The sequence below is a fragment of the Serinus canaria genome, chromosome 3, assembly GCF_022539315.1.
Source record: "Serinus canaria isolate serCan28SL12 chromosome 3, serCan2020, whole genome shotgun sequence".
NCBI classification, from domain to species: domain Eukaryota; kingdom Metazoa; phylum Chordata; class Aves; order Passeriformes; family Fringillidae; genus Serinus; species Serinus canaria.
Genome location: NC_066316.1, coordinates 89,062,136 through 89,079,732, shown reverse-complemented (window position 1 = coordinate 89,079,732; position 17,597 = coordinate 89,062,136). Strand labels below are relative to the sequence as shown.

The 17,597-nt window shown below is 33.9% G+C and overlaps 1 protein-coding gene across 3 annotated transcripts in view; it reads right to left on the bottom strand.

The window, feature by feature from the left end:
• Nucleotides 1-17,597, bottom strand: part of HMGCLL1 (3-hydroxymethyl-3-methylglutaryl-CoA lyase like 1) — a 75,911-nt gene that overhangs the window by 38,610 nt on the left and 19,704 nt on the right. For 2 of the 3 annotated variants that reach the window (XM_050972450.1, XM_050972451.1), the window contains exons 2-5: nucleotides 16,966-17,061; nucleotides 15,900-16,007; nucleotides 12,423-12,518; nucleotides 10,525-10,673 (exon numbers count right to left, since the gene is read on the bottom strand). In XM_050972450.1, coding sequence (XP_050828407.1) covers nucleotides 10,525-10,673; nucleotides 12,423-12,518 — 245 coding nt within the window. In that variant the 5' untranslated portion in view covers nucleotides 15,900-16,007; nucleotides 16,966-17,061. The remainder of the gene's footprint in view (nucleotides 1-10,524; nucleotides 10,674-12,422; nucleotides 12,519-15,899; nucleotides 16,008-16,965; nucleotides 17,062-17,597) is intronic. The other variant, XM_030236029.2, reaches the window with a different exon arrangement.

The window sequence follows — 17,597 nt, the reverse complement described above, 5'->3', positions numbered from 1 at the left end:
AGGAAGAGGATATGGTATCTATTTTTCTTAGGAGAAAAAGCAAGACCCTATGTGAAGAAAACCAGCAGAGGAAAGAGAAGAGTTTGAACAATAAATTACAGAGGCAACTGGGATTTAATTTGTGACTTTAATTAAGTTGGAGAATACAGCTGTTTTCTAAAAAGATAGCAGGACTGAAACTAAAAAATATACATAATGAAGGAGACTGTTCCGGTCTCAGAATATTCACCAGAGACACTCCACAGTATGAGAGCAGAAGCAAGTATTTGAGAGTTCACAAAGTGGAATCTGCAATGGAAGTGTTTAATTCTAAATATGTGCGTAAATCTTTGCTGAATCAAGGCCAGACGTAGCTTAACTAAGTCTTCAGCACACAAAAAAAGAAAACAGCTCATGAAGCCAGAGATGGAAAGAAGGACTTGCAAGTGAACACATTGATACATGATGCTTTAGCAACACACAAGTATATGTTGTTTTGCTCACTCAGGTTTTGAGAAATCAGAATCCTTCACTATAAGAAAAAGTGATAAAAATAAGTTTTCTACTTGTTTCACCTGGCAGAGTTTACCAAGTCTCTCCTCTGTCTGCACATTTCACTGCAGATCAGTATCATTCAGCCTACTACTAAATTGTTTCCTATGCATATAAAACAAAAACAAAACCCAAAAAACCACACAACAACTTGACTGTGTAATGTATTGCACAAAAATGCTGAACAGCCTCTAGGGATGGGGAGGGAGAAGGAAGAGGAAGAGAGTTTTTTCAATTTCTTCCAGTATGCCAAAACCAAATTTCAATGTTCCACAAATGGTATAGACAGTACAAGGTCCCCATGATCAAGGTCACTAGGAATGGTGATAATCACGACAGCCCAGTGCCTGTGAAGTGAAGGATATAAAACCACAAACAGGGTAAATGAACAAATATTTCTTAACCAAAGTGTGTTAAAAGGAAAATGAATCCAAGCAGAAACTGAACTCCATGTTGTAATCAGCCCTCTGTCAACTTGTTTTAGCAGGAGTCCCAGAGCCAGATCCACAGCTGCTACCACAGCTGGAAGCAAGAAGCCTCCTGAGAAGCCAGTTGCAGACTCAGATGCTGCTGTTTCCTGTTTATTATTATAGTGTAAGTTTGCATATAATTTACCATGTTCACTGCAGATGTATTTATTTTTATTGCATGTTTGTGCTAAAGTGTACATGCCTATCATTTGGTGAATTCATAATATTAAGGTTGATCTATTCTCTCTCTTTCCAAAGAAAACCATTTATTAAAAAGAGGGAGTCTTTACTGTAGGGAGAGAAAAACAAAAAGAAATAAAGAGAGAGAGAATGAGATTCCTCCAGAAAGAGATTCTCCACGCCAAGTCCAGAATATATAAATAAGGCCAGGATCTTTTTTTTCAAATTTGATTTTAAAAACAACTTAAAAAACCCCAAACACCGTCCTTCTTCCCCCCCCACCCCAAAAAAAAACCAAGAAAAAAATATCTCTCCATGTATTTAGTGGCTGGTTACAAGTAATATGTATCCTTTTCACAGTGAATACTACAGAAAAAATATTTGTTAATATTTTTAAATGCCAAAAAACCACTATTAAATTGTGAACTACAATAAAATACTGAACTAGGTTCTACAAAATAGCTACTTCTCTAAAAAGTAACCAAACTGTTACAATAATGAAGGGCCACTAAACCACTTAACCTTCAATAACTCTCTTTAGTTACCTATGGAGCTATCAGTGATATACTACCAAGCGTACCACACTGTTATCTTATAATTTTATACTAACATTTCACATCTGATTTATGCTACCCTTTAAGAAGACATGGGGATCATTTTTACTTCCTACAGAGATCTGTCTTTTTTCTTCCTTTTTTTTTTTTTTTTTTTTTTTTTTTTTTTTTTTTTTTTTTTTTGAAGCAGCTCTTCTGGCCCACTGTTAATATTTTTTCACTATAGGTACAAAACAATGGCTAAAAGTTGGTAGAAATTTATTCCTCAGGAAAACCTTCACATAGTGCAATCATCCAGTATGATAGAGTCAGTACAATGGCTCCAAGATCCTTTTCTTAACCTGTTTCCAGTACAGAGAAATGCACTAAATCCCTTATCCCAGCAATCTCTGGCTCCTTAAACCTCTCCAGGGCACTGATTCCAGCTGGCTTAATACTGCATAACCCTGTGGATTTTTTTACCATTCACATACAAAATTGTGTTCCTTCCAAGTCTATTAAATGCTCATCCAGATTTTGTTGTTTCCATAACCCCAACTATATGCTCACTTATAGTGACATGAAGGTGTTACACTGGTTTTACTATCCAGAAAAGTGAAAATAGTATAAATAACAATATTTTCAAAATAATTGTGAGTATGCTAAACTACACAGCGTAGCCTTTAACATGGGCAATTTAAAGCCATATGAAAAACATGTATTGAAGCCCTAAGTATTCCAGAATACCAGAAAATATGAGTTCTGAGTTTCTGTCTGTATTTGTAAGACACACACAGCTTCAAACTGTGTGATTTGTGCAAAACTGAATTGTTGAGTTCATCTTATTGTATTTCTAATTACATCTAAAAGATTCGGTAATGTAAGGCCATCCAAATATCTCAAGTTACTTAGGATGGACTGTAATACAAGAAGAAAAAAATAACATTGTTGAACTGAATTATAAAGATGCAATTATCTTGATAAACAGGAGTTTTAGATAATCAGGATGTGTCTTTATAAACAAAACAGCCTTCACTATTAGTTTCTAAAACCGATTGTTGCAAGTACATTAAAACAAAAAGAATTTATTCTTCCATACCTTTCTTTTCCAAAAGAAATCCCGATATCATTAGCCCAAGACAAAGATAACTAAAATAAATTCTTTCAGTGTTGATTATATATTTTAATATATATTAGCACCAAAATGAACAAATAATTATTTCCTATAATCAACAAAGTATTAAGTATGTTGCAACCTGTAAGCTTTATTATAGCATAATATAAAAGGTGGCAATAATAATAATAATAATAAAATAATACACAACATAGTTGTGTGTTTGTTTGTTATCTATTTGTCAAGGAAAAAAATATTGTTATATTTCAAGTATATCAACCAGTATTTGAATTCTGTACAAACACAGATGTAAGCCAAATAGTGATACATTTCAAAATGCTTTTATGTACTGTGAACTGCACTGTACAACTTATTCTTAAAAGGCATAGGACATAAACAAAGGAATTACATAGAGCAGTTCAGAATTAATGTTTGATTTCATGTGCTTTAATTTATGAAGCAGTGGCTTTGTAAGGAAATGCTTCTAGAGGTATTCTACAGCAATCATTTGCATCTGTTTTTTTAACACTCAATCTTTAAATATTTGCATATACGTTCACATTTGAACAAACAGCCTTAAAAGGGCTGTTCACATGAACATTTTTCAGGTCTGGGACATAAATACTGCTTTTAATTGTTGACCATGGAGAAATGGTATTTTAGTAAAGGAAAAAATTACAGCCTTTCAGGCTTATATACCTGGTTCTTTTTTTGTTATGAATAAGGAAGTCGTATGTAGTATTGAATGGTTCAGAGTGATTTCACTCCGATTTTATGTCATGGTCAGGACCCAAAGCACCATTTTTGGAAAAGACAGAAAAATACCAGTCCTTACTTCCTTTTCTGTTCTATAGTATTAATTGCAATTCACTCCTGCGTCTTTTTAAATTCTGGAATATATAAACTTAGAAGAATCTACCTTAATGGAATACATCAACTTGGAAAAAAACAGCTTATTCAGAACTTACTTAACATTTTCTTTATATGTACATTCATGATACACAAGTTAAAAGACAATCCAAGTGATTACTTTCAATTACCATTTCCCACAATTTTTTATCAATCCTGGCTGTTAAGACTTAATTTTTAATCACTGAAGTTGTGATATTTTTAATAGTACCTGAATCATGCATTGCAAGGTGCAAATTTAAAACCAGCACTATTTTGTGTCACTTTACATGTAAAACACACATAGTAGTAATTAGCTGACCACAGTTCACAACTGACTTGGCTGAGTGTCTTCACAGAGTGTGTCCCAGATGTTATTGTAAAGTTTTTATGCATGTATTAAAAACTAACTCAAAACCCCAAACAAAAACCAACAGAACCCTGCTCCTTTATGATGCTAATAAATGGTCCAACTTCTAAGACCATATGCAACATTTCAATTCTTCATAAACATTTGAACTGTTTTAGTAAACATTTAGAAAACTGTGGACTGTGCTACAGATTTTAAATGTGACAGCTGACAACATAAATTCTCTGGATGATGATGGAGTCAATGTTAGTGCAGCTGTAGTAACAGTAAGACATGCAAAAGCTAAAAGTTTAGTTTCAACTGTTTGAGTGCATTTTTCATAAGATCCAAGTATTGCCAATGATTTATGCCCACTACATAAATTGTAAATTGCCAATAAAAATAGGAAATACAAATTGAACCCCTTAAAATTATTTTTGGAAGTATTTTTCAACTGCTCAAATAAGGAGTTAGGGCAAGGCACTAAATTATCCATTTCCTGCAAATAAATAACACTTTAAACAATAATAGTGCTTTAGAGAGGAAACAATCTCTGTATTGAAATGAACACAAATATAGTTTATGCATATTGTTATTTTTATTACTTTATCAATTGTAGCAAAATATTTAGCCTACAAAATTTATATTAGAATTTAAAATGTGTAGTCCTGGGAGCTTGCTTGAGGAAGAGCTGCAGGTTTTGGTGATGGTTCTTTAAATCAGCCAATGTCTAAAAGGGTGATTAAAAATTAAGTCCACAGAGTAAAAATCTTTCTCTGTATAGTCAATAACTTCATTTTGTGACACCTTGCAGAACAAAGCCTATTACTACATTTCTTCTATTTCTTGTAATTTACACAAATTACAAGGTCCTAATCCTTTGCCTATGCAGAAATAGAATGGGATTAATTTGTTCTTATTCCTGATTTCAGAGATAGTCATCCACAGCCCAGCCTTAGACAGGCCACCTGTAGAATGACCAACATCAGATGGACCTAAACTCCTTTGCAGCAGAAAGGATGGGTCATCCAGAGAGTGTTTCATCTTATCCTATGGCAGGTACTTTTAAAAAGCACATACAGTAAACCACAGCAAGAGGGTTGCCTACTTCCCTCTAGTAACTACTAGAAAACTTAGGATGACAAGATGAGGCTTGTTATGTGGTCAGGCTCAGATGTGCCTCATGTTATAACAATAGTGAAAAAGAATATATAATTATTGTCAGTAAATAATATCTACACAACAAAAAACCTCACATTAATCTTCAACTGAGTAACAACCAGTCAAACTATGAGCATCTATTCAAAATACTGACTATCAAAATAAAACTTGCTACAAATCCTTGACTGTCTCAGCATTTAAAAAAAAAATTACTGGAATCAGGATACCAAAATGCTGTTTATTGTTTCTGTCACTAAAAGCAGCTTCCTTAGCAACAGCTAAAGATAGGATCAAAAATCACAGACTTTAACAGATAATTATTTTATTGTTTTATTTCCAAGAAAAAGTCACCTAGATTGCACTGAATATATCTGTGAAATCTCAGTTTAACTTTTACTTTCTGAATATCTTTTAATTTTTTCATTGAGGAAGAGAAACCCAGAGTTTTATCTCTATTAAATACAATTAAAAACTCCAGAAGTATTCCAAATGTACTGCAATATTTGGGAACTAATGAACTACTTTCTCTCAAGTACTAATGAATCCCCTACAGCAGTGCAGGCTTTTCTACCAGAGAAAATCATAGTTTAATTTTCTAGAATTAAGTCTGAAATGTCAGACTGCTTGCATAACCTCCCTCTTCACAAGCATCTGAAATGTTGTAAACAGATTTACTTACTTCCTGGATTTGGTGCTCAAAACTGATGCTGCTTCTTTAAGGGCATTCTTTCATTTTTCAACTAACTTAAGTTTTAAGTCCACCTTTTACACCTTTTTTCAACTGCTGGGAGATCTACTATTAAAAAAAGAAGTCCTTGTGAATCCTCTATTTCAATATTCAGGCTTCTGCAATTTTTTTCTGGTCTTCAGAATCCTACTCAAGAAAATATACTGGAGCTTAAAAAAAGTAATCAAGTAAATGGACACTAAACAATCCCTTTTGATTATTATGTCTAAGCAATCATTCTGTCTCAATGCTTTCCATAGACTCTTGTTACTGCAACCCATGAGGACTGCATCTGAGCAAGTATGAACAGGGAGGGACACAAGTGAATGCATCACAATACTTTTATTCTGTTTAAAGCACATTTGCCTAGAGTCTGATCCATAGTACTATTTTATTTCTCATAAATTACTACTTTGACTCTTCAAAATCTTACTGGGATGGATTTTTGAAAAGTGCACTTAAAATCCAAATGTATGGGGTTTACCAGTTCTTTTTTACCTTCTAACACAGTGTTCAAAACTTTCAATATTTCCATATACTGAAATCCATGTTTAGTGGATACTGAGAATTATTGCCTCAGAAAAGGCTTTTTGTTATGAAATAAGGCTCCATATTCTGCAATTTAGATTCTCAGCAAGTTTTTTTAGCAGACTGGCTACTTTATAATTGAGTTATCTTAGATGACCTGGAAAAATACCAGCAATTCTCTCTTAAACTTTTTGATTTGTTAAAGTGTAACATTAGTCCATCATCTTATCTCTTATGCCTCAACTTCAATTTTTTACTGGATAAATTAATTCTCAAACTAATATAATGTGATGAAGATACACACAACATTCACTTAAATGCAGCTTCTCTTCAATGTTCATATCTTCTTTATTTGGATCCTTTACATCATTACAGTCCCACTGATGCCAAATGATTTTTTGCCTTTTCTTTTATGTACCTTTCATACAACTTTTATATATCATATCCTCAGTGTTCTTAGCATGCATACTTGTAATTCCTTAGGTCTAATAAAATAGCATAGCCCTGGTATTTCTGTTAGGCCAGGAGACCAAACATCCTAAAGTCCTCATAGTAGGAGGCTGGAAAACCCCACACTATCTTGGGAAACCAAGATCCCAAACCCAGTATCTCTCTAGAACACATCCTGTAAACAGGGGGTCTCCTTGTAAGATATGCTAATTTGTAAAGTCTATAAAACTGTACACTGATTTATCACATGTGTGTGTGCATTGTGGCACATTCCACCTTGGTGAAGTGATGCACCAATAAGGAAGGATCCTTGTTAAAATACCAAGGTAAAACCCCTTATCCTTAACTGTGTTTGGCTCTCAATTTTCTAAGACCAGGAAAAGGCATCACCACAAACTGAATTATTCTGTTAATGGCTATTTATTTCGGAATGATTCACTTTTCCTGTAAGCCTAAGGAAGAAAGTTGGAGTGCACTTACATGATTTTCATTCACAACTTTGAATCGGCTCACTTTGTAGCATATCTGATATTAAGCATTTCTCTGTTGAAGTGTTCTGTAATATACTGCACCTGGCATGACAGACTCAATAAAATTTTCCTGCATGTACTGTATGAAGTTTATCTTATGTTTGCATATTGCACTGAAATAAGAGATATCTCTACTGAATACACAAAGTAAGCACTTTCAAAATATAATCTGATTGTATTTTCCCTGAGTTCAATTATATCCTTTTTCTTCATCTCTGCACTGTTCTGTTTGCTTCACCACCTGGTTCTTGGTATTCCTCCCTTTTATCTCTTTTCCTTGTTTTCATTCTTTAAATTATTACTTTTTTTTTTTTTGCTGTGTTGTTCTTCTGTTTTACAATTTTCTGCCTCCTACTTCTTTCTCTCTCTTCTTCTTTTTTTTTTTCCTTTTATTTTCTTTCTTTTTCTGTGTGAAGAAAAATAAAAGCCACATGGTTTGTCAAACAGTAGATAATAAATGTTTGGGAATGTTGTAGAATCCTGTCATGGGAATATTAACTTCCATCACATCAAGGTATGGGTGCCATAATAATTGCTTCTGGTATGTTACAAATGCAATAGACATAATTGGGGAGGGGAGGGAGGGCAAGAAGCACCACGCTGCCACTTTTTCAAACATATGAAAATGAGTGCATAGAAGCCAAGTTAATATTTTAAGCAGAAAATCAATCTACAGTACACCATAGGGGCTTCTTCATCATTGTGGACAAGTTGCAAAGTCCCTTCTTTGACATCCTCCATAATTATCCAAAAACTTCTACAAAACATAGGTTCTGAGTATGGTCGGTTGCCTGTATTACACCATTTAGTTGAATTTTATTAGTTAAATGCAGGAATATAAAACAGAAAATATTTCCTGACATTCCTAGACATCTGAAAAAAACAGAAAATAGAAGTTTAGTGTAAAAGTGTTCACAAGTGGATAAGATTTGTTGCTATACACTTGCTGTTTTATCTGAATTCCCTTAACCATGCTTGTCTGGGACCTAAATTCAGGCATCCCTGAGCTTAATCCTCCTGGAGAACTCAAATTGCTAGTTATGTTCTCAACTCAGAATTTAGTTTTAGAAAAAAAGTGATGAACAGTGGTGGCAGACAGCTGTTAAATAACAGACCTCTTATATGAGAAGTGTCTCATATATGACCCTACTGGCAGATTAGCAACTGGAAAAAGTACTTCAACTCTGGTACAAGTTGCTATTTCTTAATACAGTGAACATCCCTACTTCTCTATTCGGTGATTTTCCTCCTGAAATATATCCAGGCTAAGGAAAAGGAAACTGAGCATTTATGAGCTATCCTTGATTGGTGTGTGTGTATGTGTGTGTGTGTGTCTGTGTCTGTGTGTGTCTGTGTCTGTGTGTGTGTCTGTGTGTCTGTGAAAATCATAGAAACACAATATGGTTTGGGTTGAAAGGGACCTTTAAGATCACCTAGTCCCAACACCTCTGAAATGGGCAGGGACACCTCCTTCCAATAGATCAGGTTGCTCAGAGCTCCATCCAACCAGGCCTTGAACAACACCTCCAGGGTTGCAGCATCCACATCCTCTTTGGGCAACCTGTGCCAGTGCCTCAAGATACTCACAGTAAAGAATGTCTTCCTAGTATCTAGTTGAAACCTACTCTTTCATCCTGAAGCTTTTCCTCCTCGTCCTGTCATTACAGTTCCTGATGAAGATCTCCTCTCTGGCTTCCATGCAGCCCCTTTCAGATACTGGAAGGTTGTTATGAGGTTTCCACAAAACCTTCTCTTCTCCAGGGTGAACAGAGTCAACTTTCTCAGCCTGAACTTGTTAGTGACATGCTCCAGTGCCTCTGCTGGACTTGCTCCAACAGTTCCATGACCTTCATATGCTGGGGAACCACAGCTCTATGCAGCACTCTAGGTGGCATGTCATCAGAGCAGAGTAGAGGGGTAGAATCCCCTTCCTTGCCCTGCTGGCCATCCTGCTTTTAATGCAGCCAGGACACAACTGGCTTTCAGGGCTGTGAGCACACACTGCTGGCTCAGGTTGAGTTTTTTGCCAACCAACACCCACAAATCCTTGGGCTGGACAAAATGATCTCCGCAGTTCTCTCTCAACCTAAACCATACCGCTGATCTGTGATCCTCTGGGGCACAGTTAGAACTAGAAGTCAGATTTCCCTTTCTCCAGGCAAATGCTCAAACAACCACACACCGTTGTGAAAAAACGTGCGCAGTACCATTACCTCATCACTATTTCTGGAGCAAAGAGAGAAACCAGAATTTATTCCCAGACTGGTTTTCAGGTACTTGGCCTCTGAGGTATCTACCTCTACCTATTTTCAAGTCTAGGTATTTTCTGAGCATGATGTAGTTTACACTGCTAATAATCCTCAAGGAATCTCACTGCTGGGGATTCTGCTTGAATCTATGTGAGCCCTTCTGCATTCACAAGGACCTTCACAAATAATCTTAGGTAAGTAGTTCTTACCTGTGATGCAAAAGAAAATGGAAATGAAAATCTATACTGTTCAAGACTAGTACCATTCAGGATAATTTTAAATTAAAACATAAATGCTGTATAATTCTAGATTTTTATGCACTGGAGACTCAAAAATTTCAATGTCTGGGTTTTCAGGATAACTTATGTAAAGAATAAGTTTTTTCTTAAGAGTAAATGTGTATTCTCAATTTTACACCTTAATGCTACAATGTATGCAGTAATAGATTATGAATTTTATAATAAAATAAAAATTTGTAGGACATTTTTTTAAGGTGCTAGTGTTACAAATTTTCAACAGCACAAAAGAAATTTTGTTCTGTCATCTGTGGCAGTAAAAACTAATTTTTATAATAAAATCTCATAAATACTTCTTTCTTTTTTCAATTTCCACAGCAAAAGAATTACTATCAGTAGTTAAATATGCAAAAATAACTAAATATATTCAATCCTAAAAATAAAAATCACAGTTAAGATTATTATTACAGTTCATCTACAATGTATAAATTTGGTAATAAACTTTTCTACTGGTACCAAATAACCCTCGTAACAATGACTCCAGTATCTCTGTATTACTTTAGAATCTGTATATTTACCCACGCACTGGAATATTCATATTCCTTGCAGATTTAGTGACTTCTTCAAATCTTTCTATGCTTTCTTCAATTGAACAATTAATATTCATTTTGCTAAAAGATTCAGATGCTGCGCCAAATACCGAGACTTCTGTAGCTCCTGCTGCAATCTAAAAAAAACATTTCAAGAAAACAGAGTCATGATACTATATTAAAGTATTAGGTTGAGCATTTAATTCTGTACAACATTCTAAAATTTTAAAGTATATTAAGTATGTCATACATATCTAAAATCTAATTTTAATTCCAATTTTGTTTAAGCTATAGCATACAGACAGATTGAATCAAATTTTGAGATCATTCACTGTGGCATATTTTCTACCTCTTCTTAGCAATTAGTTAAACATATTTTTAAAGTGATGAATGATAAAGGGAATAAGATGTAGGAATTCACATGAACCAGCTATACAAAAAATATTATTAATATTAATACTTGTATATATCTTTTCAGAAAAGGAAAAGATCATACAACAACTGTCACACCGTCTGTTCCTCCTGAATACCAGGAAGTCACTCTCATGCTTGGGAAAGCTCTCTGTGTGCATATGCCTTGAGCAGCAACAATAACCAACAGGGATTTCTCTGTTAGAGCCAACTCTAGGATCAGGGGCTCAATTGGTCTTGGTGTCACAGTCGATAAGGATAATATGGAAAATGTGTACATGAGAGTCTGCTGAGAGAAGCCTTAGCAAACACCAGTCTAGAAAATGTGTAAATGTGGTGCCTTCACTGAAGGGGCAACTAGCCTGAGCTTGTATTCAGTACCTCAGTAAATCAACTAACATGAGGCAAACTAGAAGGCTGAAAGCCAACTGATAGGAGAAGAAAACACTTTAGCTTAATAGTTAAAATAGTTAACTATTACTCTCCAGTCAGAATAATGTTAATAACTCTCACTCTCCAGTCAGACTAATGCTCTTGTTCAATGAAAAAGTATGGAGCTTTTGCCTTTACCCTCTGCCTCTTCAGGATAATGTCTAAAATTCAGCAGCCCATACAGAGACAAATATTCTTTCAGAGGGGAAAAAACATCAGCAAGGAGGAATGCAGGAATCATCTGCAAGTATTTTTTCATTGTTTTCCCTTCATTATATCACTAACTACAGTAGAGAGATAAAACACCATTAATTAAACTCATACAAGCTACCATTGAGACAAAGTTGCAGCACTATATTCTGACTGTTGACAGTTAAGGCAATTAAGCACAGGATTGTGTTTTAACAGATATTTCAGTATAGGAACTGAATGATAAAATTAGACCACAAATGTCCACCAAGCAGTATGCTTTCCTACATCAGGACAAAAGCAGAAGCTAAACTAAACAGAAAAGCAGAAACTAAAAATTTTCAAAAAACAAAAGAAGTGTAAAGATTAGACTAACAATGGGTATATTTTAAGAAGACTGAACTGCTCCATTTTCACTCTTTTACACACTTCAAGTCTATAATTTTGGAAGAACTGAAATAATTTAAACTTTCAAACCCAACCAAAATGAAATCCAGAATTGCTATAAAGCTTTTTCATTTAAATGAATTTCCTCATCCTTCTTCAGTGTTTTCCACCAAGACACTCTTCAGAAACTTTTCTAGGGCCAACAAGTCAAAGAGAAAGAACTGTCTTGCCCCTTACATACAAGCATAATTTAAAGGAACTTACAAAGTTCCTGATCAATGCCTACACTAAAATATGAGCTTAACATCACTCTGTGAATTCCCCATTTTTCATAAAGGAAATTGGGAGTTTTCAGTGAAAAAACTATAGCTTATTTCTGATATTAAATAGCTAGATTCTGGTACTGAACTGAAAGTGTCTGAAACATAAAAGAGGTAAATGTGGACAACACCTATGAAAGCACTTACAGCAGAATGAAAACCTTGAAGATTAGGTGTGAGAACAGGATACTGGACTCCAGGATGCCGCTCAATGCCCCTCATTACTTCTTTGTGATCTGCCATCTAAAATAATAAATAAATAAATAAATAATTTGTATTGATCAGCAGTTATTTTCTGATTTTATATAGCTAAATAGAAATTGGCTTAGACTGTGTTTCTGCCTTCATTACTTTTACAGTTCATACAAAAAGTCTAACAACAAGGAGGTTAAACTGATTTTGTACAAATACTCTTTTTTAATTTCTTAGCTTTTGACTATTAGTGTAGCAATTTTTTTAGATCTGTGTGAATATAGAACTGGGCTAAGAATTTGACAGTGTTCCTTTGTGTCTTATCTGTAAAAATATAATTTGCATCATAGGTTGACAGACCTATGATCATGCTGTTCATGAAGTGTTACAGCAACTTTAACTTTGCTTCAGTGGACTTAATAGGTGGAATTAACAGAATAACTGAGATTTAAGAAACCTAGAAATCTTGAAAACTTCAGCACTCGGATAAATGCAACCTCACAATGTCAAGCATAGCTGAACTTGAATTACTCAAAACTGTAATCAGAACATTTCAAGACTAAACACATGTATTCTTAGAGAGACAGCAAAATCCAGATGTCCGCATAGTGCAATGTTTTAATACATTCAGAAGTTTCTTTCTGAAGAAGAAAATACTTTTTTATTATAACAAAGATCAGAGTACTTGTTTTCCTTAGTGTCCCCTCACAAAAGAAAATCTGCCTTTTCAAGATACTATTACATTTTCACTCTTACATTCAAGATTAAATATATTCCGTGTACTGACAAAGATGAATGAAACACTTAATCACTTAATAAAAGGCAGATTCTTTAGAGAAGCACATTTTCTTAAAATAAGTGGGTTGAAAACAAATATTTTTCAATACTGTGCACACCTGAAAACAATACAGAATAAAACATATCCCTCTTATTTAATGTCTTAAAGATTCTGAGTTTTAAAAAAAGAATAATGCACATTAAATGTTTTTAAATGAGTTCTCATAAAAGCAAATCTCTCAAGCAAACACTGTTAAGTTGGATTTCTATTTCTTACCACACTGGTGAAAAGTATTTTGAGAAGTACCATGTAAAAAGATATATGAACTACAGAGCTTTCATTGCCCCTCACTTTCAGCAGATGCCTTCCTGATAGCTATGCAGTACCACAATTCTAAATACATGGTATTAAATTATACCACACTATTAACTAAAAATACTGCTTGTAGCCTGGAATCTTCCTGTCATCAGCTACCCTCTGTGAAAATGAATGGATAAAAAATACCAGAAAAACCTATGTATTCCTCTTCAAAAATAAGCCCAATATGTATCTATAAGGAAGTGGACATATGGTACAAAAGGTGTTCTATAGCCAGACACAACTCTTTTCTTATCAGGAAATAAGTGATAAAACAAAAATTTTTGTGTTTGCTTCTATGTGAAGCAAATTGGTCTGATAACCTCACAAAAAATCTCTATTAGCACCTTAGTTATTTAAGAACAATTTTTCATCCCTTAATTTAATATAAGTAGTAACTACATTTCTCAGGGCAAAAAAGAATGTCTGAAACCAAATGATAAATTAAATGTCAAATGCTGGAACTAAATTCACTCTCCACAATTATAGCCTGTCTTAAAATATACTGGAAAACCAAAGTGACACTTTTTCAACCAGTATAAACCTGCCAGATCCAAATAATATTATAAATATTAAATCTGTCCCATTGCTATTTTTCCTGTAAGTAAAATCCCATCTTTGCACATATTGCATGTTATAAGATTTTAAATTGTAATAAAGTACTTCTTTTCCCAATTTCTTTAAAAATAAGCTTCCTAATAGTAGATATTTATAATTTTGGCTGTTTATGTTATAGGTGTGGTATCCTGTTTTACATGGCACCTTGCTACTGTGGAACTTTTTCTTTTAGATTTTTCAGTAAAAAAATATCTTTGCCAAAGACAACAGTGGATGGGAAACCATAAAAACTTAAAATACTAAAACAGAAATAAGTGAATGAGTGATCTAAACATAACTGTAAATTCTATTCCCATGACCTATAAAAAAAAGAAAGAGCAAAGAAAAGACAAAGTCAACACTGCACACTCTGTCAAAGCAACACAATCTTATCTTTTAAATAAAAAAAAAAGTTAGACACTAATTAAGCCATTAAAAAAAAGTATTAATTGAATTAATTTGAGATAAGAAGGGATTGCTCATTTTTTTCTAAACTGACAAACCTGTGCTAAATTTGATACTCACAATGGCTCAGAGGAAAAGGAAATAATTAGACAAGAAAGGAAGAAATACAACTTTGCTTTAGACATTTTCTTCTAAGATTTGAAAAATGTCATTAGTCTCTATTGCAGTAACTGACAAAGTGTGAAGGCACTTAGAAAAACTTAACCTAGTCCCTTTTAGCAGACCAGAGATCATTGCCCCTGCAGTGATGCCAAATAAATTCTGCATTGACACTCTTCTCTTCGCCTTTCCTATTACCCTTCTTCTAGACTCTTCTCTGGTGACCCTGAGAACACTGAAATAAAGCAAAGGAGTCCCTCAGTGTGCTGTACAATTCGCTTTGTTAACTCTTGAATAAGCATGGATGTACTATGTTTTTCTCAGAGAAAAGCCTAGAACACAGTCCAGGCCCAGGATGTATTCTCATTTTAAAATGGACAAAGTTCATCTAAATTTTGTCAGATGTGCAACATGCAATAGACATTGTTAAAACTGAAGTATTTTCTCAAATTAATTAACTTCTTGTTTAATTTGTAAATAACTTGTATGCTCCTTGTCAAATACATAGTATTCAAATGCTTCTGTGCAAACAAGTGTGCAATTTCTTGAAAAACAGTTGCAATTATATAGATAAATACTGACTTATTTCCATGTTTGCAGGAAATAATTAATTTGCACAAAGAGGCGCTAAATAGTAAACTTCAGTACGAAGCCTGAATTTGTAATGTTAAGTCTCAAATGGAAATGTGGCACTCTAATGCTAATGCAGTTTTGCTGCCAATTCCAGAAAGGCTAATTCTACCCATTGAAAAAATTAATTCTGGAAAAATAATAAGAAAATTTTTATGATTCATCAAAATTTAAGTGAAGTTGCTGATAGAGTGTTAGAACTCCAAAATAATAATGTGCCTAACTACTACTACATATACAGAAGTCCCAAATTTAGACCTTCCAAACACATTTGCAAATGTGGAAAATTATATTTCATTTAGAGAAAAAGAAAATAACGTATACTACTTTTCTTTTTTACATCAATGACTACTAGTTTTAGTAGAGTAGAAAAGAAGCGGGAACAACATTAAATTATATTAATGATGTGTCACCATCCCAAATCTTTAGTTAGAACTGAATGTTACATAAATAAGTGGAATGGCATTTAAATTGAAATAGTTGTGAATAGAGCTGATTTTACATACCTGAGGCACCCATTTGGATGAAACAAAACTGGTCACTTCTATTGCAGGCAAGCCTGTTTTGGAAAGCTGGTTGATTAACTCAATTTTTATATCAGTGGGGACTATCACCTATAGACAGGGAGACAAACTTTAGCAAAGTATTTCATACATGAGAAACTTTTTAAAGTGAAACGTTCCCTGTATGTAAGCAATACTTTTTTATAAAATAATTAACTACTCTTACACATTTTACCATAACTCTCCCGTTTCCTGACAGTAGGAAGTATAAAGAAAGTATAAGGAAGGTACTGGGCAGTATACATGATATCACTCCATTTTCTGTCCATCACAGAAGGAAGCATTTCTGTGTAACTGGTTAGAGATTTGGCCCCTTTATTTGTTATTAACCAAACACCAAACTAACAAGAACTGACAAAGGAAATACTAATAGTGCCACCAGTGAAAAATGGGAGGAATAAAGCTCCCCAGCTGTGGCAGAGTAACTCTATTCTGCTAATACCACTAACATCTCTGATATCAGTAACAATGATATATGAGACCTTATCCTCCTGTTTGTGGAAATAGATGACTGTTTCTATACATGTACCCTACAATCTCTTCCAATCTTCTTCCATGCTTCCCTACCACCCTTCAGGCAAATAGTGCTATCAAAAGAGTAATATTTTTCTCCCGTGTCTCTTCAGCAGGAAACATGATAAAAACTATTTTACTATTCCTTCTACATTAACACATGAAGCAGAAACACAAGTTACAAAGATAGCCAGTGTTTCGTTGTGTTTACCAATTATGTCACAGCAGAATATTATTGACTGACAAGACAAAGTCCAGTAAAATTAAATGCTGAGTAACAGAAAGGCTACTTAGCCAAGAATAGAAAGAAATTATATGATCTAAAAGCTGAGTAAATAGGAATCCACTTTCATTCTAATATAAAGGTAAGTTATCAATATGAAAATAGATATATTTAATAATACAAAATGGAAGAAACATAATTAGCAGTATGTACATGTTCTATACAATGAAAATAACACTAACATCCAAAAAAAAAAAAAAACAGAAAAGTTACCTTCTCATTTTGTAATCCATCCCTTGGGCCAACTTCTACAATCTTTATGTACTCAGGTAATCCAGATGCTTGAGGTTCCTGAAATAAAAATCAATACTGAAAAATAAAACAATTAAGATCAACACCAAGATCAAAAGGTACAGCTTATACTTGTCCTTTCATATAATTCTGGGTATAAAGTCATATTGTCAACATTACGTTTGGTCAGCACATTTAAAAATCTGTGAGAACATGTTCCACACCTTGACCTAAGGAATAAAAGTTAAAACGAGAAGTTAGTGAATGTTCCACTGCTCTTTTGAGGTCACAAAGGTTTATTAAAAATGTATATAGAACCATAAATGAACATTGAGTTTTACAGTGAAAAATATTTCCATTTCAAAAATCTTTCCAATGAACAATCCAGCCCTCCAAACTCATAACTGAATGTTCTCAATTTAACTTAACAGGTACTTCTCTGTCAACGTTTGCAAGACCTGGCTATAAATCTGAAAAGAACATAGCAGTCAAGAAATGTTAAAGAGATTACTAATGAAAAATGAAAATTATTTCTCTGACTGGAGATGAAGGTTTTAAAAAAGAATTTAAAGACAAACAAGAAAGCCTCTAGTAAATAAGAAGGACAATTTTTT